Consider the following 27,044-nt stretch of genomic DNA (forward strand, 5'->3'; position numbering starts at 1 on the left):
CTCTAAGTTTCTTCCCCTCACATCCCCCATCCCCCAACAGGCCCTGATTTGTGGTGTTCCCCTCTCTGTGTCCATGTGTTCTCAATGTTCAACTCCTACTTATGAGTGAGAACAGGCAGTGTTTACTTTTCTGTTCCTATGTTAGTTTGCTGAGGATGATGACTTCCAGCTTTATCCATGTCTTTGAGTTACATGATCTCATTCACTTTTATGGCTGCATAGTATTCCATGGTATATATGTACCACATTTTCTTCACCCAGTCTATCATCGATGAGCAATTGGGTTAGTTACATGTCTTTGCTATTGTAAGTAGTGCTGCAATAAACATGCGTGTACATGTGTCTTTATAGTAGAATTTTTATATTCCTTTGGATATATACGCAGTAATGGGATTGCTGGGTCAAATGGGTATTTCTGGTTCTAGATCCTCGAGCAATTGCCATACTGTCTTCCACAACGGTTGAACTAATTTACATTCCAACCAACATCGTAAAAACATTCCTGTTTCTCCACAGCCTCTCCAATATCTATTGTTTCCTGATAAGTCATACATTTCTTAGGTGAATCCAGATTTATATAATTTATATGCCTTTTTCTGCGCATTTGTTCACTCATTCATTTAGGCGTTTACTTATTTATTCACCCATTCAATCATTCATCCATTCACCATCGTTTTCTCTTTGGAGATAAATCGATCAACCTATCTGTCTATCTATCGAGATTATTTATTCTCTGCCTCCAAAACAATGAAGTAGTTGATATCTCCAAGTGTATTTTTAAAGGATTTTTTTTCATTTTGTAAAATTTAGAAATACTGGTTGGGTCTATTTGTGGTTCATAGGAAAAATTGTTTTTTTTTATTTTGAGATGGAGTCTCTCTCTGTTGCCCAGGCGGGAGTGCAGTGGTGTGATCTCAGCTCACTGCAACCTCCAGAGCCTCCCAGGTTCAAGCAGTTTCCCTCCTCAGCCTCCTGAGTAGCTGGGAACTACAAGCACCCGCCACTGTGCCCAACTAATTTTTGTATTTTTGGTAGAGACAGGGTTTCACCATACTGGCCATGCTGGTCTCAAACTCCTGACCTTGTGATTCACCTGCGTTGGCCTCCCAAAGTACTGGGATTACAGGTATGAGCCACCATGCCCAGCCAGGAAAAAATTTTTTATTCTAGTTTTTTCAGCTCATGATTTGAACGATCTTGCTTTTTTTTTTTTTTTGCTTTACACGTATGCATAGACAGCTAATACAAACCAACATAGTTGATTTTTCCAGTTACTCTATGGGCAATTAAACCAAGGGTATTATCTCTGCAGGAATAAGTGGGCAAATTACACATGTGAAGCAAACGAATCTTTGAAGCTTGAGCACATAGGTATTACTGTACTAGAGGCTACATTCAGATTCCTATAGAGATCAATGGGGGCTTATTGATGAATACCAGAGAATAGGGAAGTGATGTCATAAACTTTTAATAGTCTAATAAACTATATTTAACGTTTTCCATCCTGGTTAGACCTCCAGCTCTTATGCTATAGAATAGTATGTTCTTCTAGACATTGCAAAAAAAGCTCTCTGACTTCCTGAGGGATTAACGTTCAAGATCAAATGCCAAAACCACGTAGACCTGAATTTCTTGCAGTTGTCTAAAGACAATGAAAAGCTTCCAGAATCATTACCTTTGTTCTCTTAAGAAATGGGATAAATGATAAAGCATTGTGACTTCTTAATATTACATTTGAATTGGCACATGTAAACATAACTCTCATATCCTCATTGGTTTGAGTGGTCTCTGACTGACCTCAACAATACCATATAATTTTAGAATTCTAAACACTCCCAGTGTCTCTTACAAAACAGAGTCTGGTTCATGTGAAATAATGGATACTTTGTTGGCATGTTTAGTAGATGAACAACATAAATCCAGTGCCCTGGCTTTCACCCTTAGCCCTCTAATTGCTCAGTGTTTCATGCTTGTATCAATTATAGGCAAAATTTTAGGAGCAAAAGTAGAAAAACATTGGAGTTACTGAGCAATACTTTGAGGCATTAGGCGCTCTTGAATGTTATGTGTGAATTAATGCTTTGAGCGTGCTTAAGGACACTAGGAGGAGAAAATATTTAGTCAACAAAAAAGGAGGCCAGAGAGGGAGCATGGCAGGAGACATTTCATAATTCCAGTTCTGCGACTTTACTTAAACCTTGTCACAATGAGGCTGACGGCACTGGTTTTCAAAGAAATAAAGGTTTTGCTGTCATCTAAAGGAGGGAAGAACTTTGCCTTTGGAACCCTAAACAAACATAAGGGAGTCCCAGGGTGCTTAAGCCATTTTGTTTCAATGAATCAAAATGACCAAAAAATTTTTGTGTGGCAGAGCCATTCCCTGTGTCACAACTCCCCCGCTTCCTCCTCGTGCGGAAGTCAAGGCACATAAATATTTTACAGCTTTTTGTCATAGTCAATACACATTTATTGGCAAAAATAACCCATCATTTGTAAGGAGATGATTTGCATTATCTTTGAGCTCTGTAAGTCCATCTGCTGTGCAAAACAACAAAAACATTTATGTCAGCATCTCCTTCATTGGAGCCTAAAGGGAAAGTTAGAGAAACAAAGGAATGACCTCCATCTGCCTAACGTATTGTCTACAGTTTCAGAGATGGACAAAATCTTAAATTTTCCCTGTACTTAAGGCATCTCATTCCCTTCGAAAGACTTTGGAAGAGGAGAATTTTACTTGTCCTGAGACAGTAATGGAGATGTTTTCTATCATTTTTAGTAGGAGATAGCAGGTGTAAAACAATGTTGATTAAGTGTACATTATTTATTTATATTCCTCTGTCAGGAATGTTGAAACCTAGAGAGCTTCTTAAGGACTTTGGGTGTTACAATACTCCATGAAACAGTGCAGAAAATACTCGGGGAAAATTATTAAATGGTGACCTCACTGGTTTTTCTCATCATTATACCTGTCATTTCCTGTTGTGATGCTTTAGCTCTTGGAAGGGTTCAGAGCTGGTGTAGGGGCGGGGTCGAGGAGGGATGATGTGATAAGCTACATCTTCTCTTGTAGCTTTTCATCTGGTGACATTTCTATTAGTTGTCGTCGCCTAAATTGTCCCTAGTTCTGCCACTTTCCATGAGGAAAGAGTAGAATCCTTTTTTTAAGTGGTTTTAGCCATATTTTGGGCTTCGCCCTTCCAACCAGTCACTAGACATTCAATCCTTATGGCCTCCTTGTGTCCCTAGGCATTGGGCACTCTGCCAGCTTTTGCCATTTGGTTATAGCTGCTCTTCACTTGCTGAAATGGATGTGATGAATGGAAATCCAGGAGCAGAATTAATCATAGTCTTAGTATTCCACTAAATCGTATCATTTGGCTTCTAAAATAATTCAGTCACCAGATATGTGCTGACTATTGTGTATGTTCCATGTGCAAAACTGAAAGTGCTATAGAACCTTTAGGATAACTAGTTTTCATTTATTTTTTTAAAAAGCTGAGATACTGCGAAAGTATTTAACCCAGATCTTTCACCTCACATGCACTACTCTTTCAGATCCTCATCCCCTCCCTCTACCCCACAGTGCCCTTCACAGTTATATGTAAGAGCTGCAAAATGATGAGCCATTGTTGGGGATTATTTTTCATTTCATTTATTCATTTATTTATTTATTTTTAGACAGAGTTTCGCACTGTCCCCTTGGTTAGAGTACAGTGGTATGATCTCAGCTCGCTGCAGTCTCTGCCTCCTAAATTCAAGTGATTCTCTTGCCTCAGCCTCCCAAGTAGCTGGGATTACAGGCATCTGCCACCACGCCCAGCTAATTTTTGTATTTTTGTAGAGACAGGGCTTCACTATGTTGGCCTGGATGGTCTCAAACTCCTGACCTTGTGCTCCACCCACCTCAGCCTCCCAAAGTGCTAGGATTACAGGCATGAGCCACTGCACCCTGCCCTGGGTATTATTTTTAACCTTCTCTTGATTTTCCTGCCTCTGTGTAACCTTCCTCTTGTCCGTCTCCTTTTCCTTAAGCCCACAAATAATCTATTTCAAACTCTCGTCATGTCTATGTAGTCATAAGAAGCTGAAGTGAAGCTTTTATGTGTAACTTATTTTGTAGCTTTCCAAAGTGCCAGTATCTAGCATACAATAGGGCCTCTACAAATAGTCACTGAATGGATGAATAAGTGAATAGTTTACTGGCAGGTGCCAAGGAGTAAGGAATTCTCACCCGAAGTTGGCAAGGTCTGTGTGTTTGTTTGCCTGGTCTAGTGCAATAGATTCTTTAATGATCTTCCTACTCTGAGCTTTCTCTCCAACCAGTCTGTCCTCTCCTGGAGTAACAGGACCACTTTAACATACAAATCCAATCATGTTCTGTACCTTCTTAAAAATTTTCCCTTGTTCTTAATTGCCTGTCAAAATCCTTTTTCAAAATAAGGTTTTAACCTCTTTTGGTGGTCTCATTTGCTCTCAACACAGTCCTTGCTTTCACATTTCTTTGTGTTTGTACATTTTGCCTTGCCTGAGAAGTCGCCCTCCCCTTCATTCATTCTGCAAATCCTGACTCTTCTGTATTTCTGAACTCTTTTGAAGTCTTTTGCTGTTTGCTGTGTTCTACATCATTTGGTACACGTTTCTCTTACATTTATAGCACTTTATTGGAATGATTTATTTGTATGACTGCTTTTCCCATTAGACTGTCAGTTTCTCTAGGGCAGGACTATGTCTTGGTTCATTTCTGTTTCTCCACCTGTAAGTACAAAGCCTGAGCCACAGGAGGCAATCAATATACTTGTCTTGAATGAATTAATTCACAAGAGAGATAGGACATAAATATGTGAGAAGTCAATCAAATTAGGAAAGAATAGAAGGTCAATCGAATATCATATTGCTCAAATGCTGTGTAATTTTAAAGTTTAAGTTAAAACAGGCCTTCTTGTCAAGAAACATTATTTAGTCTAATGCAGTGTGAAGACACTTAGTCTGTTGAGCTGACCTCAGCAGAATTGCAAAGTCTTAGTGTTCCTCTGTTGTCACCCTGTCCCTCTGTCATTCAGTCTGGCTCCCCTTTCCTGATGCTCCCTTCTCATAAAAACTTACCCACTGTGTTCACCAGTCTCTCAGGGGTCTTAACTCTGCTGGGTGACAGGTATTAATGGGTCAGAGAGATGAAAATATGTTAATGCATTAGCTGGCAAGTATGATTTTCCTCCCAAGCAAAATAACATTTTACACATATTTAAGGAGTGACATTCACTTTTGGAAAGGCAGTTTTGTTTAAAGATTGTCTTTGTGTCCCAGAATCACCTCACAGAGGCAACTGCCTACCCTTCCTCTGTGTATTTATATATCCTGCACACTTCTAGAAGGTGACTGAGTTTTCTTTGTGAGTGCATACACAGTCCCCTCGAGAAAATCAGCGTCTTCTCTATTCTCTAAAGCTTTGTTTTGTTGTTGTTTTGAGACAGGGTCTCGCTCTGTCTCGAGATCTTGGCTCACTGCAACCTCTGCCTCCTGGGTTCAAGCGATTCTCCTGCCTCAGCCTCCCAAGTAGCTAAGACCAGAGATGTGTGCCACCATGCTCAGCTAATTTTTTGTATTTTTGTAGAGATGGGGTTTCACATGTTAGTCAGGATGGTCTTGATCTCCTGACCTGTGATCCGTCCGTCTCAGCCTCCCAAAGTGCGGGGATTCAGGCATGAGCCATCACGCCCAGCCTCTCTAAAGTTTTAGAAATCACTTTTCCTCACTTCATAAACAAAAATTACACTCTACCTACTCAAGATATGTTATAATGACTGTTGAAATTTTTATTTTTCAGGATCTTTAAGATTCTCAAGATGCTTTTCAAAGAATTAAAATTTCTTTTAGTGGTAAAAAATACCCTTTTTAGTTACATAAATAATACAATTGAATATACTCCTCTGACCTTGTTACCTTGTTTTAATATGTGCTGAGCATTTGCCAAGCACTGTACTTTTAGTCCTCATTTATTTGTTCATTTAGTTTACACGTTTAATCCTAACATGTCCTAGGAGAGAGGTGTTATGTTCTGATGTTACAGGTGAGGAACCTGAGATGTGGAGAGGTCATGGAACCTGCCAAGGTTACGCAGTTAGTAGCAGCGGAGCCCAGATTCAAAGATAGGTAGACGGTTGTGTATTCCTTTCTCTTTCCTACACTGCCTGCCACAACCAATAAGATAGTTGTTTATTCTCAGTTATCAGATAGATGTCTATAAAGTCTGAAAAATGAAGATAAAGTTGAAACATCTTTAATCAACTCCGATATGCTTGATAACCATCAGACATTAGCAAACTTTATGTACCATATGTGCTGAAAAAGCCAGGTGCCACAAGAAGGATTAGAGGTGAAATTTTCTTTCCATTTTGATTTCTACTTTTTATTAGTGACACCTCCCAAGTGGTTCAGAGGACACCTATTAGTGTTCGTGGACATCTTGTGCTATTTGCAGCCATCCTTAGAGAGGTCTGGGTGGCTGAACTCCACACCTGCCAGGTGTCCCTCTGCCTCTGTTGAACATCCCTGCCTGAACAACTCCAGAATCCTCAATAAGCAGAGAAGCCTCCGTTTTTGTGGACTCATGAGCATCTTTTGATTTCGCCACTGTCAAATCTCTGATGCCAGTAACTACCTGGAGGATGAGACCAGATTCTCACTGGACTTTTACATTTTCCCTCTTCCTTTTGGACATAGACATATTAGTGAAATGAAGACAAGAAGGAAGAGTTATAAACCTTTCCATAGAGCACATGTGTGCCCTGTACAAAGTGGATTAAAGTACTCATTGGGATTTAAAGTTACATCTCAAATGGCAATCTTTGAGTCCAGGTGCGGTGGCTCACACCTGTAATCCCAGCACTTTGGCAGACCCAATAAGGCAGATCACTTGAGGTCAGGAGTTCAAGACCAGCCTGGCCAACATGGCAAAATCCTGTGTCTACTAAAAATACAAAAATTAGCCGGGCATGACAGTGGGCGCCTGTAATCCCAGCTACTAGGGAGGCTGAAGCATGTAAATCACTTGAACTTGGAAGGCAGAGGTTTCAGTGAGCCGAGATCGCACCACTGTACTGTAGCCTAGTTGACAAAGTGAGACGCTATCTCCAAAAAAATGTTTTAAATGGCAGTCTTTGTACTCTTGTCCTATAATTAACAGCATTTATGTCACTTAATATTTAAATAATTTTTTAATCATTGTTCCTGAAACTTAAATTAGACTTGTTTGCTTGACCCCATAAACAGAAAGCATTTAAACCAATTAATATGTATATATTCCCAATGAAGCAGGAATTCAAGCATTCTTTGAGTCTGGGACCAAAAAAAAGTAAACCATGTCGGAAAATTATTCTCCCAGGGCTATGTCCTATTGCCAGTTTTCATTGTAAAGAAAATGTAACTTCAAAGTTTGACTTACACAAATGGATTTGGAAAAGGAGGGCCATTCCTGTCCTGCATATAGCAGCTGTGCTTACTGGTTTTATAAACTGTAATCTCAAATTGCGTTTCTATTTTAATTTCGGCATGCCTGAAGCACAAGATTCTTTTCAAATGTTCAGCCATGACTATTTAAAATTGAAAAGAGAAGTTCAACCATTAAGTATTCTCATCTTCTCTGAGATTTTCTTTCTGATGCAATGATGTGAAATACTTTTTCGTGTTGCCCATAATTTCTACTTACACTGTCTTGCTTATGCAAACGTTTAAATAGGCTATAGATGCAAAAGCATGTAAAAATCTGTACAAATTTTGTCTGCCTTTGCATTATTATTAAGTTGGCGAGGATTCTAATGGAGTACGGAGGATGAGACAACAAGAATCCAATCAATAGATGCAAAAGGCAAATGAACTTGCATAAATTAGCACGTTAATAGGAAAAGATAAATGCATGTTCTCTTTCATCTTTCAAGCAATACACATTATTGAAAGAGGTCTAACAGATACCACGCTGATTTATTTTTAGCTTTTTTCAGGGGTTCAGAAATGAGAAAATGCAAGTAAATTAAGCATTGAGGAAACTGTTCTGAGCCACTGGCATCAGATCAATGCATCAAATATAGTATGTAGCACTCAGCATGTTGTGTCCGCATGATATTATCATCCATGTTCTCATAGATACGTGAATACTCACCAGCGATCTCCAGAGGAAGAAGGATTGTTCCATTACCAGAGTTCGTCTTGGAGGAGCTAGTCTCTGATCTTGACATTCAGGCATTTCCAGTGTACTTTACATTTACACCATATCTTTTAAAAATTTATTTTATTTTTATTTTATTTTACTTTACGTTCTGGGATACATGTGCTGAATGTGCAGGTTTGTTACATAGGTATACATGTGCCATGGTGGTTTGCTGCACCTATCAACCCGACATCTAGGTTTGAAGCCCCTCATCCATTAGGTATTTGTCTTAATGCTCTCCTTTGCCTCGTCTCCCCATTCCCCAACAGGCCCCAGTGTGTGATGTTCCTCTCCCAGTGTCCGTGTGTTCTCATTGTTCAGCTCTCACTTATGAGTGAGAACATGTGGCATTTACACCATATCTACTGAAGAAATGGCAAAAATAATTTTTCAGATGTTAAATGTTTAAACACCTAGAACAAGGGCAGTCACAGATCAGCTGCCACTACAGCACTGTACAGTAGTTTCATTAACCATCTTCATTTCAACTCAAGAAATGCTTGGGGAATGATACTCTGTTCCCCCTTACTCTAATTATGCTCTGTTCTTGAAGGGGTATAGTGGATCTGGCATGCGTGTCAGAGGATACAGTACCAGGCATGCAAGTGCCTGGTACTGCAGCTTGTAGCCATCGTATAAATAGCAACACCCAAGAAATTTCTCTTTGTCCTGTTCCTTCCATCTCTTTGTTTACTGCTTCTGTCTATGGAAAAGGACCTGGGTATATAAGGGACTGCCAAGTCATCTTCATTGCCTTTGCTAAAAGTCAGAAACCTCAGCTATAAATTAGCCATCTTATTTGGGCAGCCTCCTGCCCAGCATAGCATCCTAATCATTTGTGGTGCTGGTTGATTTAATAGAGGCCAATAAGCAATGCCCCTAGTGGTTTCATAATGGTACTTCTCCAAAGAGATCACCTACAGACAGGGAGAAACCTGTACCCCAAGGAAAATTTGGATATCTTTTTTGATATGAAGAGAATATTCTGGTTTGAGATAGCCACTTTTTAAGACCTATATATAATTTACTTTTTTTTTAAGTACCTGGGAAACTTTTGCTCTTTGGGAAGTCTTCTAGAAATTCTGTCTTGGGGGATATACCATCTGTATTGTTGGAAGAGAAAGAAAAATTAATTTGTCAGTGTTGTTTTGATCCGAATCCAGAAAACTAAAAAGAGTAAAAAAAAAAAAAAAAGCCACCTGAGTGTTAGCATTTCTTCATATTCTTTGCTTATTTTAAAAATGGGGCTTTCCTCAGCTCTCTTCCATTATGCTTAACTGTAATCAGTACTTTATGGTTATATTATATAGCTTTGTTTCATTAAGGCAATGAAAATGGTATTGAACAATAGCAACATAATGCAGGGAAACAGTTTGTAATTCAGTTGGAAATTGCTAATGCAATAGACAGTCAATAATACAATCAGCTCAACTTTACTAGGAAAACATAGCTAAATTTTCTATACTTTTCTCTCAAATCTTCTTATAGGGCAGGGTTGAGGGGATTGCTCTGAACTACACTAAAAACCTGGATGCCCTTGAAAAGATAATTTCTTTATGCACTGAATTTTGAATGACATTCATAGGTCCTGGGAAAGAGCTACTACTTTAGACTGAAATTCTCCTCTGGAGATTTTCAAAAAAGAAACTAGATGGTTAAGATTTCTAAAAGGAAACAGAGGGATAAGATGATGGCTCAAACTTTATTTTACTAATGTATCTTTCTATAGTCTTGATTCAGAAGTAGGGTACTTATGAAATTGCTAAAACCAAGTATCAGTGAAAAAAAAAAAAAAACAGGCCATCACTTTGCAAGCTGATGCATGCTATGTATGTGATTACTGTAGGTTAATACTAGTGAACATCAGTAGTGTCTAGAATAAGAAGGCAAATAACCTGATGTTTTCAAGAAGTGGTGAGTTAGGATTTTGATGCTCTTATGATGGTTGTACCTGTTGTTGAGTCAAAACCTATTATCAAAAGTTTTATGTGGGATTCAAAGAATATCAGGAGTGATATGTCTAATTTTGAGTTGTCCTATAAGTATTTTTCATCATTAGAATCAACACATTTTCTCATGTGATATGAATTTTTAAATGCCCTAATTGTCAAAGAATTGCAGTATTTCATATTTTCATATACTTGCAAACATCTCTGACAACTTTAGAGATATTAATTATATCCAGAAGCCACAACCCTTATTTAGAAAATATACCAAATTTAATGCTCCACCAGAAAGTGCTATGCATATGGAAGTATATTTCTCCAGCTTTTAGCTAGAAATTCATATTTAAACTAAAACAAAAAAACAAAAAGCACCTCCCACAGCTCCTTCATTTCCTCTAGTGAGTTAGAATAATTTGTAACTTCTTAGGAATCAGAACCCTAAATTGAAGTATATGCAAACTTCAGATCATGTCCTAGTCATATGGTGGGAAATGCAATTCCAGCCCAGCTTCACCACCTACACAAGGAAGGAAAAGGTGTTTCTGCAGATAGGACACTCTCCTCCTTTGCTCCAGCCCTGAGTGTTAGTGCATGCTTCAGGTCAGGCTTACCACCACCAAGAGTGGGTAAACAAAATATTAGCCTAGTAGATTGTCCTTCTAGTCTGCTCACCTGGCCAGCACATATCATGTTATTTTCCCTAGTCAGGTTCATAGAACCACAGGAACCAGCACTTTTAGTGACCATGACTTACAGTTTTTAATTAATGACTGGATTTGAAAATATCCTTGAGTGGATTTTGGCTATTGTGAATTTTTCTCAGATACAGAGTGTGTCCTGAGCCAGAACTCTGAGCTATACCAAGATGAAATCCTTGTTTGCCCTATGCCTCCCAGAGACAGAGTTGAAAGAAATACTTCATATTTGTAGAATTGAAAAAAGAAAAGTCTTTTTTTAGCATGCAAACTGGGGCATGATTTTGATAAATATTTTGCATGCACAAGGTAGATACCCAGATGTTGAATTAAAACATCAGCAAGTAAAATTACCCTATTCTGTAAATAAATCAATTCATGTGCTATATTAGAGTAACATTTACCCTCATATTGCACACATATTCTGTACTTAGTCCCATGCTCATGTAATATCTCCCATAGGTTTTGTAAACCCTGTGTTGTTTTTTAACCCAGCTCATCAACACTGGGTTTGTGACCAAAAATAGCTCGCATTGTCTCTGTCTGCTTTGAACAGTGTGAACAGCAATAAAATGTTAATGTGTACATCTTGACACTTTGGGATCTGGGATTGCACTACTGAGTACTCAGAAAAGTAAGTTGTGACCCTGTCTTCTCAAAGCTCACAGTGCTGAGTTGTCATGGGCATGGAGTGCCCATTATCATCTGTTTATTTCATCCTCTTATGTCTTGGCATTACCCTTCCCTCTGAAACCGCACAGTCCACACAAGTGGCTCATTTTGAGCTTCTAGCAATACCAAAAATTCTGAAAGTTCAATAGGAAGATCATGTGCACTTGCGTTGACCTATAGTTCTTTTCCAAGGTAGGCATTTTGAAAGTAGAGTTTATTAAGATGAAAAGTGGAAAAAGAAAAGCAATTATATTCTCCGTCATTGAGATAGACAAGCATTTAAATAGGTAGAAATATTGTAGTACTTGAGAATCCTCTAAAGTGCTTAGATTTATTTCTGAGAAATAAATGGTGAATTGTTTATTTCTTTCTCCCCCTTATGTTTCCTTGGGATAGAGCAATTAGTTTCTTATTTTTTATGATTGCATTATTCTTGCATATATCTTTTCTGTGGTCCAGGCTATAAAAGTAAATAGAGGATCCAGCTGTATAAATGGATATCCTTTTAATGAGTGTGGGGAGGAAATAATAATACTAAGTAGTGCAAAACCATTTCTATGTGATGAACTGAAGTACCTTTGTTCCCCAGATCCCCAGTCTAAACCACAGGCCACCAATAAATGTGTGCATGAAATGACAGTTTCATGTATTCTGGTGTTAACAAAGTACCTCATGGTTTCTTTTGCCCCCAGAATGCACTTAATACAATTGTTGAAGGGTGGTGGCATATTCTGTTTTAATTTCCACGGTCAAGGAAGGGTAAAATGGAATATGTGACTTTTCTGTAACACCCTTCATTCTATCTCTGGGCGAAAGCCTTGCTGAAACAGTGAGATAACACAGTTGCCAGGTGATAATACAGTCGTTTTCGTAGTGCCATGAGTTAATTTCAGAGGTGAAACTATCCTTACTTAGGAAAATAGCATGCTTTCTCGCCTCAGAGCAGCCATTTGCTCAGAGCAGCAAGTGGATATTGAGTCTCTCTCATGTGCAGGGTATCATGAGAAGTGCTGGTAGTGGCATAACTCTGCCATCTTCCGTCTCCCTTGCTCCCTTCCTTTCTGGCCATTTTTATTTAGCTGTTTTTTTTTTTTTATTATTGATATTTATATCCATCTGGAGTCACTGGGAGCAGTGTAATTCAAAACCATCCCATTCCCCACTATATCCCTAATTTAATGTTAAACTGCTTATATTAGTCTGCTCAGACTTCTGTAACACTACCATAGATCTGGTGGCTTAAACAATAGAGATTTATTTTCTCATGGTTCTGGAGGCTAGAAGTCCCAAACTAAGGTCCAGCAGGAGTTGGTTTCTGGTCAGGGCTCTCCTGGGGACAGCCACCTTCTCACTGAGTCCTCACATGGCAGAAAGAGAGCGAGCTCTCTGCTGTCTATTCATGTAAGGACACTAATCCTGTTGGATTAGGGCCCCACCCTTGTGACCTCATTTAACCTTAATTACCTCCAAAAGACCCTGTCTGCAGTCACATTGGGGTTTGGGGCTTAAATATGAATTGGGGTTGGGGAGATAAACATTCAGTCTGTAACACTGCTCAAATAATAAGAGGAAAAAAATCCTAAAATAGAAAGCCATACCATGACATGCATGTTTTAGCAGTTACTAAACTTTTAACCTGATACTCTATGTGTCCTCCACTTCGCAGTGGCTCATGCTAACATACTCTGATGATAGTTGCAGAAAGGACCACAAAAGTCCCAGGATAAAGACAAATGAAGAATATAAAATGCCAGGTTTGCCTTCCCGCCTTCCAACAGTGGCCTGGAGCAGTTAGTATAGGGGTTGAAGGAGAGATTTCTAACCCCCAGATATGCCAGGGACTCTGGCCTTGTAAAGCCCACGGACAATGCACTGGTTCTAGTCTTTCTCTACGAAGATTTGAGTTTATTTGATAGCTTTGAGGTGACTCTGGAGGGTTCCTGAGAACGTTGGTTTCCTCTCCTGACCCCGGCTTGAGAGACAGAGACTGGATGGCAGGTAGGTGGAGAACAGTCTGTATTGCCCATGACTCCTGCTAACTGGAGCAAACCCCTGGGTGTATCTCAGCCTGGTTGAGGCCTGATCTGAGCAGAAGGGAGCCCCAAAACCAAAAGAGCCTCTGGATTTCCAACTCATGGTTGCTGGGACACAACTGAGAGCAGAACAGCCGTTGGCAGGGGCTGAAAAGGAGTCTTGGATATTTCTGCCAATGTGATAGGCGGTTGCAGGATTTTGTGAAGCAGCCTGATGAACCCTCTCATATAGAGGAACCTAATGCTGCTCAGCTGTGTAATTGGGATGGAAATGGGCCAGTGAGAGGCAGAAGTTTGTGCTTAACCTTTTGTGAGTCTTGTTTCAGGAGGCTGTGGGGGGTAGGGGGAAAGAAGCATTACAAATAATAAGCTGCTCCGCCTGATTTATAATGAATTAGTAATAAATGTCCTAGCACTGTACAAAAGTCTGACGATTACAGAGCAGCTTTGGCTAAGTGCACGGGACCACATCTTATTTTGATCAGCTGTAGCATAGCAAAGACGTGTAATTATCATAATCTAACAATTAGCCTGGCATCACTTTCCAGTGTTTAATTACCCCGATAAATGGTAATTGAATAGAGGACTTAATGACAAGAGAGAAACTTTCATTCTGCCTTAGGTGTTTAAGTCGTCTACTCGGCTAGGCATAATTTTCTAGCATTGCTTGAACAACAGTCGTGATTATCATTTTCCTTTTTGCAGCCTGCCATTATTTTGTTTCCTGATCTTGACCTTTGTTTATAATATTTAGCTTCTCTCAGAATTTCATACTGGGTCCCAGAACACAGGAAGAGGCTATTAGACACTTTACACAGTTTTTCTGTTTTTAAGTATCACTTCTGATATCCTTCAGCTACAATTCCTCATCATCAGACATCTATGTAGTTACTAGTAGGTGCAAACATGGTGCTAAGTGATGGGAATAGAGAGACAAGTAAACACCATCACTATCTTCAGGGAGATGTATACATTAAAAAAAGTCTCTATAAAAATAGTATAGTAATAATTACAGCAATTTTCATTCAGCACAGTCCCAGTTTTCTTCCAAATCTATACACTGAGCTTGGATGAATTCAGTACTTTTTAAGACTATGACCACCACCTCATTTCTAATGACTGCAGAGCTCTTTTCTTTGTATTAGCCTCATTCCCAGTCCCAGATTTGTTTCCAATGGCTCACAAGGTCCTAACCGGCCAAATAGAAGTAATTACGTTACACGTGCCAATTTCCATAGAAACAGCAACAATTTCCACTTTATTGTCTACAGTTTTGTATGAAAACATTATTATTGTTATCATCATGCCCTAGCATTATCAAATATATGCCTCCCCTTGTATGATGAAGATCAAATAGAAGAGAAAGCCATAAAACACGTGTATTTTCTTTCTTTCAATTTATTGTTTTTTTGTTTGTTTAATAATAAATTAACAGATTCTAAGATATTCAGTTTTTTTAAAGTCTTAGCTAAATTTCAGATTTAGATTGTAATGATTCCAGTAAGTTATCATCAACCCATAATACAAATATTTAGTTCACTCTTTGCACACCAAGTACTTAAGAACTATTAAATCACTGTTTTCCAAAAATTTCTTATCGAGTTAGTCAATAGAAAGGAGATTTACTATTACCCTTTGGTTATTATTATTTTTGAAACTGTGACTAGCCTGAAATTCTGCTGGGTAATTCTCTCCCCTTTTGTATCTAGAAGATACAAAAGGGCTACATGGAAGTAAGCAGTTTGACAGGTGGCTTATTTGTTTGAATGACTCCCACATCCCCTGAACAGAGTCAGTTTGTTTAATCCTGTTCTCCTAGGACAGTGGCTAGATAGCCTATCTGATGGTTTCCTGTGTCTCCTTTTGCTGGGTCTGTGTGTATGTGGCAGGTGCTCTGCTCTGTGTGCTTGAAGGGGTGGGGTGTGAAACTCAACATGGCTTAAGACCTGAAGTACAGCTCTGTTAGGAAGCTCCTGGCCAGCAGGAGCGGAGGAAGAGCCTGTTTTGCATTGTGGGAGTGACCTCTGTTAGGACTATACTGACTGCCAGACGTTAATTTAATTTAATTTTTTTTTATTTTCTTTTGAAAACCATTTGAAGTGATCTATGATGTGTTGGGTCTTTAGAACTTTGCCTGGTTAATTCTTTGGCTGACTTGGCCTGTTGATGTTGACACACTCTTATACTCTATGCCTGAGGCCTCTTAGGGGGCTTAAAAGCAATTAGACTGTCACCCAAAGCTTCCAGCCCCTTCCTGAAGGAAAGTCTTGTTTAGGCTCTGCCAATTTAATGCTTTGTTTTCTTTGAAGCTCCTCTGTCAAGCTAATAAAACAAACTCCAAATGAGTTAAAACACTGGAGGAGAGAACATTTTGTGGGCCTGATAGATGAACAGCTGCCACTCCTGGGAGATACCAGTTTTTAAAAGCTATTCAGACTGACATGACTTGTAGTCCAAAAGAACAGGCAAAAGCTATGTGAGTTTTATCCATCTATTTGATATGGGTAATTAGTATTAATTGTGGGATTTTTAAATGTTTTGCTTTTAAAATACACATACATACATACAAGGAAAAAGTGACAGGATAGTATAATAAGCTGGTGCTGAATTCTAAATCTTTGGCCAAGAAAACGATGTCTTGTTATCATCACGAACGGTTACTGAACTCAAGATAAAACTCTCATGCTGCAGAATTTATAATTACCAGAACATGCACATGCAAGAACTCTGTTGGAACTTTCATTAATGGATGAACACAGTGCCAACTCTGGGTTCCAAACATTTTGTCAGTATATGTTGTAGCACATTGCATTTCTGCAGCAAAATAAGTAGGAAACATCTTTGAAATTTATCCTTGAGTATTTTTTAACTTGTAAATCTTCACTTCTCTGGGGGTTTGTTGTTTTTGGCATATTTTAAAGCCCAGAAGAGCTGGATTGACCTGAAATCATGTGTTTTGGTCATCATGTAATATCTCATTCAGCCTTAACACCTGGGTGGTAACAGTGAAATTATCCATGACTCCCATTCTCTCAGAGCTGCAAATAGAGGTTGATCACCAATACATCTGAAAGGTAGACATGTTTCAATCCATGAGAGAGAAGAGAAATTTAAAATTAGCAAAACAAATATTTGTTCAGCCCTCAGTGATGCTAGTATTATTTATCTACCCTAACTTTGGTTTGCTGTTTGTATTCCATGCTTTAACCTTTGCAGAAAAACAAAACAAAAAAAAAGAGCATCTTCAGATTTAGAATAGGAAAGCCATAAGGCTTGCATTCTGTGCTGAAAGGAATAACAGAAGGAGGCAAGAAGCAGCATGTTATGCAACAGAGACTGCCGTCCTGCCCATCTCCTCACAAAAACATATTTATAAACCAAACCCATGTCTGTTGCAGGACCCATTAGACTCTTTTGAGACAGAAGAAAAATTCTCCTAGTTAAAAACAGACATCTTATTCTGAAATTAGCCTTTAAATCAGTAATAGTAGAATTTGAAGACTGCTCCCAAGATATATTCACTCTAGAATTAGTTTAAAATTTTGGAGGAACCCTAAGCTGATAAATTTGCTTAATCTTTGACCATAAATCATATCCTTCTTTTACATTTCAATTTCAGAATGTAATACATTAGGTTGCCTTGTAATTAAAGAAGTGACATTGGATTTCTGTTCAACTAGGAATATTAAAACAATCACCTCTTTGACAGATTAAAATACATTTAAAATGTAATAATCAACTATCCAGTTCATGAGAAATAACATTTTCATTATTGAATTCTTTAAAACATTCCGTGAAGGGGGATAAAAGTGCCTCACAGCTTCCTAACCTCTAATAACACTGTCTCCTTTCAGTAATGCTGTTTCTATATTTATGGAGTGAAGAAACTTCACTCAGGAGCTGCTTGATAAAATACCTCAGTACATATTTCCCTGGAAGCAGGCTCTCTGCTGTGCCAGCAACATATGCTAAAGGCCAATTTAGAACATTTTAAATATGCACCATACCCTTCCTTTTCCAGCTACTAAAATGAAATGCATTTTGGCTTTAGCAAATGAAGATGGAATGAAAGGAGGAACACTGCAGGGCAAAGTGGCTAAAGATGAACTCAGAGAAGGAGGATTATGGTGCTGCTCCTCTGCAGCCTGAAGCCCAGGGCACTGCCCATGTGTCCTTTCACTGTGGCCTCCCCAGCTGTCAATATCCACAACACAAGAGTGTGGGGTCGAGTAGGAAGTCAGGTCGGCATCATGAAAATCATAAGGAAGAAAAGTGAGGTGATACGTACCTGCCTTAGCAAAGAGGAACCAAGTGACAGGGTCAGAGTACATTGAGAACTTAGACTTGAGACTAGTAAAGGACCTAGACTATTCAAATAGTAGATGTACCTTTTTCTGCGACCCAAGTTTGAAAATGAAGTGCTTAGGAGGACGAAGTTCTTATGGTTTAGGCTACCTGATGTCATCAAACAGTGCTTTGCTTCCTTACTCTATAGAAAGTTGAGGACATACTGGTAAGATCTAAATGAAAGGGTAGTTGTCAACTGTTACCTCACTTGTCTGTATTTCATCTGAATTCTGATACTGAAGTCATGATTCACTTCTTGCAGACAGGTTCAATACAGGGAGCAATTTTTTTTCCCTTTTTTTAGGCATGGTCTTGCTCTGTTGCCCAGGCTGGATGGAGTATAGTGGCAGAATCTCGGTTCACTATAACCTCTGCCTCCAAGGCTCAAGCAATCTTCCTGCCTCAGCCTCCCAAGTAGCTGGGACTATAGACACACACCACCATGCCAGGCTAATTTTTAAAAAAAATATTTTACAGAGATGGAGTCTCCCTATATTGCTCAGGCTGGTCTCAAACTCCTGGGCTCAAGTGATCCTCCCACCTCAGCTTCCCAAAGTCCTGGGATTACAGGCATCAGCCACCATGCCCAGCAAGGGAGAGATATTAACAGTGGCTTTAAATTGAAAATTAAAATTTATTCAGCACACAGTGGAATTTTATCAGGTAAACACCGAGAAACTCACTTTCCAGAAGCACACTTTCTAACTCTAATCCCAGATTCAGTTGTTACTTTTGTTGTCAATAGCCCTGGAAATGTGCTTTTTATCCAGTGATCCAGGTGGCCTCTGGTTCATCAAGAACTACCATAAAGTACATAATGCATTTTTGGTATTTGAGATGATTTCAAAGGACTATTTGCTGTGCTAAATTTTATTCTCCTAATTAACTAAAATGATCCTTTCATAATATATATGACATTGATTCTGAACCAGTCTACTGCCAAATTTTGATAAATGTGTAAAATGTATTCTTGCCATAATAGAGTGCATATAATATGAAGTTTATCCTTGAACAATGTGGGAGGTTAAGTTCACTGGCCCCTCATGTAGTTGAAAATCCAGGTATAACTTTTGATTCCTGAAAACCTTAGCTACTAATAGCCTACTGTTGCTTGGAAGCCTTGCCATTAACATAAACAGTCAATTAACACATATTTTGTATGTTAAACGTATTATATACTATATTCTTATAATCAAGTAAGCTAGAGAAAAGAAAATGTTATTAATAAAATCATAAGGAAGAGAAAATATATTTACTCTTTTTAATTGGAAGTGGATCATCTTAAAGGTCTTCATCCTTGCCTTCACATTGAGTGGACTGAGGACGAGGAGGGATTGGTCTTGCTATCTCAGAGGTGGCACAGGTAGAAGCAAGTCCACATGTAAGTGGATCCATGCAGTTAAACCCGTGTTGCTCAAGGATTGACTGTTTATGTTGCACAGAACATTGACCCAAGTGTCCATGCCGCCCAGGTGGGGAGCAGGGACCATCTTTTTATGCATATGAGATGTTTCCTGACTCCTGAGACTTGCACTGTGAAAACAGGCAGGGCAGTAATTGTTTTACTCAAACACAATCACTTTTCTAAGTATGGTAACTGAGCATGCTTTTACATTGTGAAGCACTGTGATTAGTAGAGATTGCATTGTAATTATTGCTGACTTGTTGGCATAGAGCCAGATATTCTTATAGTTAAAATTATGTGGTGATCTCAGAGAGGTGTATAGAACTGGTGATACAATGGATTGAATTAAGGATAAGGCATAAACAGAAGACATTTACAGGAAAATTTCCAAGAAATTTACAAATGTGTTAAAGCAGTGGCTGTGTTACCCATGGCATTTGTAAATATTGGCATGCAGAATCAGTCTTCCTAGATGTCAGTTTCCTTTTTTAATATGAGCTAGAGCTCATGAAAGCTGTTTCCTGATGGAAAAAAGATCCCTTTATGTGAATGGCTGCTGAGGCTAACAACACGTTATTCTGTGAAAGGATGAGTCAGGAGCTAACCCTGCAATCAGACTTATTCTAAATGTTGATGCAACCCTTAGCTTCCAGTTTAGGAGTTTGGGACAAACCTCGTAGAGAAGACGGTAGGGCTAGGACACCTTGCTGCAATGCCCTGCTAGATCAGTGTAAATATAAAAGGTAACCCAAACTCTTAAGAGGGTCATTACTACAGCTGGTGAATCTTTGGAACCATTATGGGTAGGAGGACAAGAGTGTGCTTCAGAACCATGTGAGACTTGAGTGCAGATCCTAATTCTGCTATCCATTTGCTATACGAAGTTGGACAATGACCTGTCTTAATGTCCTTTCCTCATTGGTAAAGTGAAGCTGATTAAAACTGCCCAATAAGGTTGTTTGGAGCATTTCATACGATAACACATGTAAAGCACATAGTATATCCTGGATGTGGCGAATGTTTGTTGCATCAGTGAATGAAGGAGAGAACTGAAACCTCATCAGGAATGAAAACGAGTCCCTCTGGAGCAATACAGAGCTGACCTAAGGACTTGGCTCTATCAATTTCATCTCTCACAAATTGGAAAAGTGAAGAGCTTTGGTTCTGAGGTTAGACTGGGTTTGAATTCTGCCTCCCCCTTTTCTTTACTAGTTGTGTAATATTGGGCATATTGCTGGACTTCTTAATCTCAATTTCCTGAGAAATTGAGTGAATTTCATTCAATGTAGTGAATCATCATCTTTTCTTCTTCGTATGGCTAGAAGTGTAGAAATACTAATTGCAGCCGGCTGCAGTGGCTCACACCTGTAATCCCAGCACTTTGGGAGACCGAGGCAGGTGAATCACAAGGCTAGGAGATTGAGACCATCCTGGCCAACATGGCGAAATCCCATCTCTACTAAAAAAATGCAAAAATTAGCTGGGTGTGGTGGCATGTGCCTGTAATCCCAACTACTTGGGAGGCTGAGGCACGAGAACTGTTTGAACCCAGGAGGCAGAGATTGCAGTGAGTCGAGATTGCACCACTGCACTCCAGCCTGGTAACAGCAAGACTCTGTCTAGAAAAAAACCCAAAAAACAAAAAAAGAAAGAAAAGAAAAGAAACAGTAATTTTAAACAATTGCATGTTTAAAATTGGTACCACCGTAATCCACTTTACTCTCCATGCAAAATAAAATGTCATCAGAAGGGATAGCTGGTCAACAAAGTAGAATAGGTCTTCAACCCCATAGTTTGCCTTAGTAAAAATTTAGCAACATTAACTGGGATAAAAGTTAGGAAAGGAGAGCAAATTTAGGCATCAGGAAACTGACATTTTTTTTTCAGTGGTGGAATAAAAGTTGTAGAATAAAGGAGTAACAGAATGGGTTCAGACAATGGCAGTTTTAATTTTTACTTTCACTTTGAGCAGTGCAAAATGCTAGTGGAAGCTAAAATGAATGACACTTAGGGAAAGAAAAAACTTCCCCCTTGAATCTCTTTAAAATCTATAATAATAATATAATAATATAAAGTGCATCTGGGCATTGCCTTCTGCTGCAGTTCTTGTCTGGCTCTTATCCAAAACTGTCAGGCTACTCTGAGTGCTGATGCTTCATATCCCAGCACCCTTTTATCTGAACCTTGCAGTGTCTTTTCTCTGTACTTTGGCAGTGATGTTACCTTGATGTTCAAGAATCTTTTAAAAGCAACACAGGCTTTCCTTGCATCTTGACAAATCGTTGTCTGCTAGTAATAAAGAAAAAGTAAGCCCGTGATCATTGTAAATATAAATACATCCAAGTGTTTCTGTTTTATTAAAAAATGGTTATGTATTTTGGGATCCTCTAGCTGAAAAGCAAATATTCTGATAAGTTTTCCTTATTTCTCTTGTGTAAATCAGCATGCTGCTTTTCAACAGCAAAGATCAAGTGGAGTTTCTATGGATCATTTAACATGTAAGGACAGAATTTAACATTTCTATATGATTTTCCTATTGGATTTTTAAAAAGGGAAACACAGATATTATTTTTATCTGTGTTGTATGTTCTTCTATTATTTTAAAGTTAATATTTTATTTACTCATTTTAATATGCTTTGGTAACAGTGGTTTACATCCACACAGTACTTTACATACATTTCCTAATCTAAGGCTTGAAGCAGCCACCGGAGGCCAGCAAGGCAGGCTCTCATAATTATTCCAACTTACATAGGAGGAAACTGAGGCTCAGAATGATTTATGACTCTCCCTTAAACCTAGGTCTACTCAGTCAAAACTAATGGTGTCTTCACTTTTTCACAGTGTCTCTCAGAAGAGAATCTTGGCTTAACAATGAATATTTAGCATCCAGAGTGAAGATGGTATATTTCTTTCTTTTTTCTTTTTTGAGACTGAGTCTTGCTCTGACAGCCAGGCTGGAGTGCAGTGGCATGATCCTGGCTCACTGCAACTTCCGCCTTCCAGGTTCATGCGATTCTCATGCCTCAGCCTTCTAAGTAGCTGGGATTACAGGCATGTGCCACCATGACTGGGTAATATTTTTTGTATTTTTAGTAGAAATGGGGTTTAGCTATGTTGGCCAGGCTGGTCTCAAACTCCTGGCCTCTAGTGATCCACCTGCCTCGGCCTCCCAAAGTGCTGGGATTACAGGCATGAGCCACCGTGACCGGCTAGACGGTACTGTATTTCTACTGTGGTGGACATTGGTCATAAGCTGTCAGAGGCTGTTATTATGTTTATGTTCAGGTGCTGCATTTTAAGGGGAATATACTGGGAAATTGGAGAACATGAGGAAGGTCAAGAATCTAGAATGATAAAGAGCCTTGGAATTATACTAGAAAGAACCAAAGAAATCAGGATTTTCAAATGTCGCAGAAAGAAAGATGCAGAGAGACATAGCTGACATCTCCAAATGTTTTATGGACTTCCTTGCAGAAGAGGAGTTTGATTTGTTCTTTGTAATTCCAGGCAGCAGAAGCAGGATCACTGGGTAGAAATTATACAGAAGTGGATTTATGCTGAATATAAGAAGAAGCTTTTTAACATTTAGAGATGTCCAAAAATGGAATAGACTGTCTCACTGCCACTGGGAAGCATTCACGCTCAGACTGTCCAGCTCAGAGATTATATGACTTTATGAACATTGTATTTCAGCAATAACACAATTTTATGATGAAACTGCTAAGGGCTCAGAGAAGAATTTCCTCACCAGCTGAAAACAAAAGAGTTTTGTACACTTTTCCACCGTGATTTTAGACTGAGAAAGTTGTATCCATAACAGTTCCTGTTTCACACACCGTTGTGTCTTGGGAAATACTGTCCAACTGATGGGGAAAGACACATAAGTTAAAACAGATAAGCAAAACTTTTGGAAGATGAGAATTGAAACAGACAGTGAGGTGTTTATGGTGGGGTGTGTGTGTATTCACGTGTGTACATTTTTAACTAGGATGAATTTACCATGGTTTTGGCTATTTTCAATTTGGCTTGTTACTTTTATTGCTCACCAGCCCAGCTCTAGAACATGACCTGTAGAATTAAAAGAAATGAGAGGAAAAGTCCTTTGATTTAGATGGGTTGTTTTCTCAATATGGAAAAGATGCTGCATCAAAAGAGAGATGTGCTAAAATAAGTTTCTGACGTAGCAGATCTAAGAAAAACACTGAGCTAGGATCCGAAGTCTCCATACTAGGTTTGGCTCAATTATTCCCTGCTTCATCTTTATGCCTTTTTATCTTTCTCTAAAATGGAAGTGTTTTAGGAATTTTCTTTCCAACTGTAAAATGTTATGATTCTAATTCTCCCAATTTTATTGCTCTAATTCTCATTTGCATAGAAAGTGGAAAATGGCCTCACTTAAAAAAAAATTCAGTCATTTATTTGTTCTTTAATTTCCTCATTCATTTATTCAAAAACATTTAAGTGAAACACTATTATAAAAATATAAAAAAATTGTTTTAATATATGATTTTTAAGAATGAAAGGAGAAATGGAAAACAGCACATTTTTCCATTATAGAGTACCTCTATAGAGTTCCTCAGTTTGAAAGAGTGATGTTTATTATAATACTTAAAATTAAAGCAAGGCACTTAGTTTTTAGGATGTTTTGAAACAAATATAATGGAATCCCTCTGTAAAATGACTTTCTGTGGCTTAATTTGGGAACTGCAGCATTTCAAAGCATGGCCCAAATCATAATGGCATTCAGTAAGTTCTTACTATACTAGATCCTTTAGCCCCAGAATTATTAAATGGCTTTACCACTGATTCCAAGCAGAAAGCCCTTTCTCTATGAATTATCATATATTTTTCCCTTTTTCTAACAGATTCCAGAGGGGTGACTACCACATCGATGTCTGTATCAATGACTACCTGGATGTTTTCTGCCCTCACTATGAGGACTCCGTCCCAGAAGATAAGACTGAGCGTTATGTCCTCTACATGGTGAACTTTGATGGCTACAGTGCCTGCGACCACACTTCCAAAGGGTTCAAGAGATGGGAATGTAACCGGCCTCACTCTCCAAATGGACCGCTGAAGTTCTCTGAAAAATTCCAGCTCTTCACTCCCTTTTCTCTAGGATTTGAATTCAGGCCAGGCAGAGAATATTTCTACATCTGTGAGTATATAGAGATTTATCGTGTTGTAGGGCAGCTGCAAGAGCCCAGACTAATTTTTTACCCATGTTTCAGAGAATTGCAGAGAGCTGGACTCTGCACTACAGATGTCTCCTTGTAAATGCATACATCAGGATCCCTAGATACATTAGCTGGGAATTGAGAGCACAAATTAGATTAAAGACAGAGCGCCTCTCCCCCTATGAAATTACGTGTCAGCCTGTTCAGTGAACCACTGCTGACTTGTATTTCTTTTAAATGAAAATTGCCAGGACTTCTCCAAAGCTCAGGAAAAGAAAAAAAGACTCCTGAAAAAAAATTAAAGGAAATAATTAAATTTACATAGCTTGGAGTCATTGGATTTCTTATTCAGGTGTCAGCAATATCCTTTCAATCATCCACATTTTCAGTGGAGGAAGCCAAAACTCCTGGAAATGTCAGCATGCTGAGATAAATACTCTCTTTGCACCAAGGAGAAAGGATAATTATTAAGAGCAGCTTTGTCTTTAAACAGAAAAGACTTGTGAAGAAATTTCTAGAAGAGGTTCCAAGGGAACTGATATAAGTACATTTCCCACCTGTGAGCACTGAGTGACTGCCCTGGGAGAGCTCTAAAACTTTTTCAGTGGACTTCAGTATTAATTAGAATGCCTGGCCTTGTTTATTTCTCCATTATGTACCCATCATTTCTTCAGACATCCTACTATCATATGTTGTAGGTAAATGCTTCTCAAACTTCACTGTGCATAGTGTTATCTGGGGATCTTGTTGTAATGCATTCTGACTGAGGAGGTCTAAGGCAGAGCCTGAAATTCTAGATGTATGAAGCTCCCAGATGCTGCTGCTGCGGTTGCTGCTGCTGATCTGTGGACCACGTTTTGAGTAGCAAGGTTATAGGTAATAGCTACTTTAAACAGCTTGTTGTGTGTTTGGACTTTAGTATTTATATTTAAACTGTCTGGCCCTTCCCGTATATTTTCACTGTCAACGGAAGAGGTTAAAAGTTTACTTGTTAAAAAATACGTTTATTGGACAGCTTAATCTGGGCTGAGGAATTTTGGGGAATGCAAGATGAAAAGATATTCCCTGTTCTTAGAGAGTGACATTTTACTGAGGAGCAGACTTGTAAATAGGCAATGATGAAGGTATATGCAGGGAGTAGTGAGAACATGGAGAAAAGTTGTGCCTCACCTGCTTGGAAGAATCAGGAGCTGCAACCCCACACGGTAGGTAGAGATCCAAGTTATACTACCCAGTATGCTTAGCATCGACTTTCACCCCAGCTTGCCAGACAAACAAGAACATTCCTTTTTCTGACTCATTTCTTCAGTCCAAACGTCCCTACCCACTCATAACTCACACGGTTTGAGTCTACAGGGATTTCTAGCTCCTCTCTTTCTCCAGAAAACAGAATTTTATAATAAGTTGGATTTCACCATCACAATGGTTACTCTCACTTATATTGGAATTGAATTTAAAAAGGAAATTGAATAGTACCAGTTTTATTATTTCAGTACATATTTCAGTCATTAGTCATGAGAAAACATGCAAAAGCCTTGATACTATCTCACATTTGATCTGTAAAATAAGAAAAGGAATATTGAGTCCCACAGATGCAGGAAGCACTGGGATACAGTGAAGTCACACTTCTCGGGCAGCAGGTTCTTGACTTTTGTTGCTTTTTCACTTTGTGAAATAATCTCATTCAGCAAATGAGAAAAAGGAAAGAGGAGAACTTCACTTGTGGGATAGCATCTCATTAATTGTCTAACTGTAAAATACTATATAAACATAAGAGAAAATCCTTGCTAGTTTTGAAATTACCTTACTGGCTTCTCAGATTAAAAAAACAACAACAAAAACAAAATTCAAAAATAAATAGCACCAAGATGGGGAACATATCCACGAGCTAACCAGTTGATTACCTGATTATTAGAAATTATACAATTCATTCAGCTTCATAAGCAAGATGTTATTATTCAAATATACCCATAGCACTTATGACTGGTTTTTCCTCATTTGTGGTTAAATTCAATATTTCACTAAAAATCATTATGTGACTTCTATAACATTCATTTAACGGAGTCATTTAACTGTCAAGAGCTCCCGTCAAAGTAATTGTTCCAAAATGCTTCAAAATATGAAGAGCTTTTTGCTGTTCAGCTGAGTTTAACTTGAATTACTTTTTTTAATGAAAGGTAAAATAGCACAAAATTAGCAGCAAAAAGATGTTCATTTACAAGAAGCACAGTGGCCTGGTGTTCAGTTAAATTGAATTTTCAACCATGTTTTTGACCCGCAAAGGCATCCTTCCCTGTCTTTTTAATAATGAAAGGATTTTCTCTCTTCCACCACTGCAGTCAGGAGCAGCAGAGCTAACATGGATGTCTTACAGACATTTAATGTACTGTGGTCATAATTAAACTAAAGGATTCTTAGGGGAGAATTGGCCCTCAGTTGAATTCTTCTCTTCCCTAATGTGCGTGGAATGAACAAGATGATTGGGAAATAACTATTTTCACACTTACTACATTGTTACAAGAAGCTCTATTGCTGATCTCAGGAACAAGCTTCACTGCCCACCAG

At 38.6% G+C, this 27,044-nt stretch overlaps 1 protein-coding gene across 2 annotated transcripts in view; it reads left to right on the top strand.

Moving 5' to 3' along the window:
• The window catches only part of EFNA5 (ephrin A5), a 286,954-nt gene that overhangs the window by 212,872 nt on the left and 47,038 nt on the right, over nt 1-27,044 (top strand). For both annotated transcript variants that reach the window (XM_032275007.1, XM_032275018.1), the window contains exon 2: nt 24,168-24,460. In XM_032275007.1, the coding sequence (XP_032130898.1) occupies nt 24,168-24,460 (293 nt within the window). The remainder of the gene's footprint in view (nt 1-24,167; nt 24,461-27,044) is intronic.

Source organism: Sapajus apella, unplaced genomic scaffold (genome assembly GCF_009761245.1).
Source record: "Sapajus apella isolate SASKATOON/1434 unplaced genomic scaffold, GSC_monkey_1.0 scaffold1, whole genome shotgun sequence".
NCBI classification, from domain to species: Eukaryota; Metazoa; Chordata; class Mammalia; order Primates; family Cebidae; genus Sapajus; species Sapajus apella.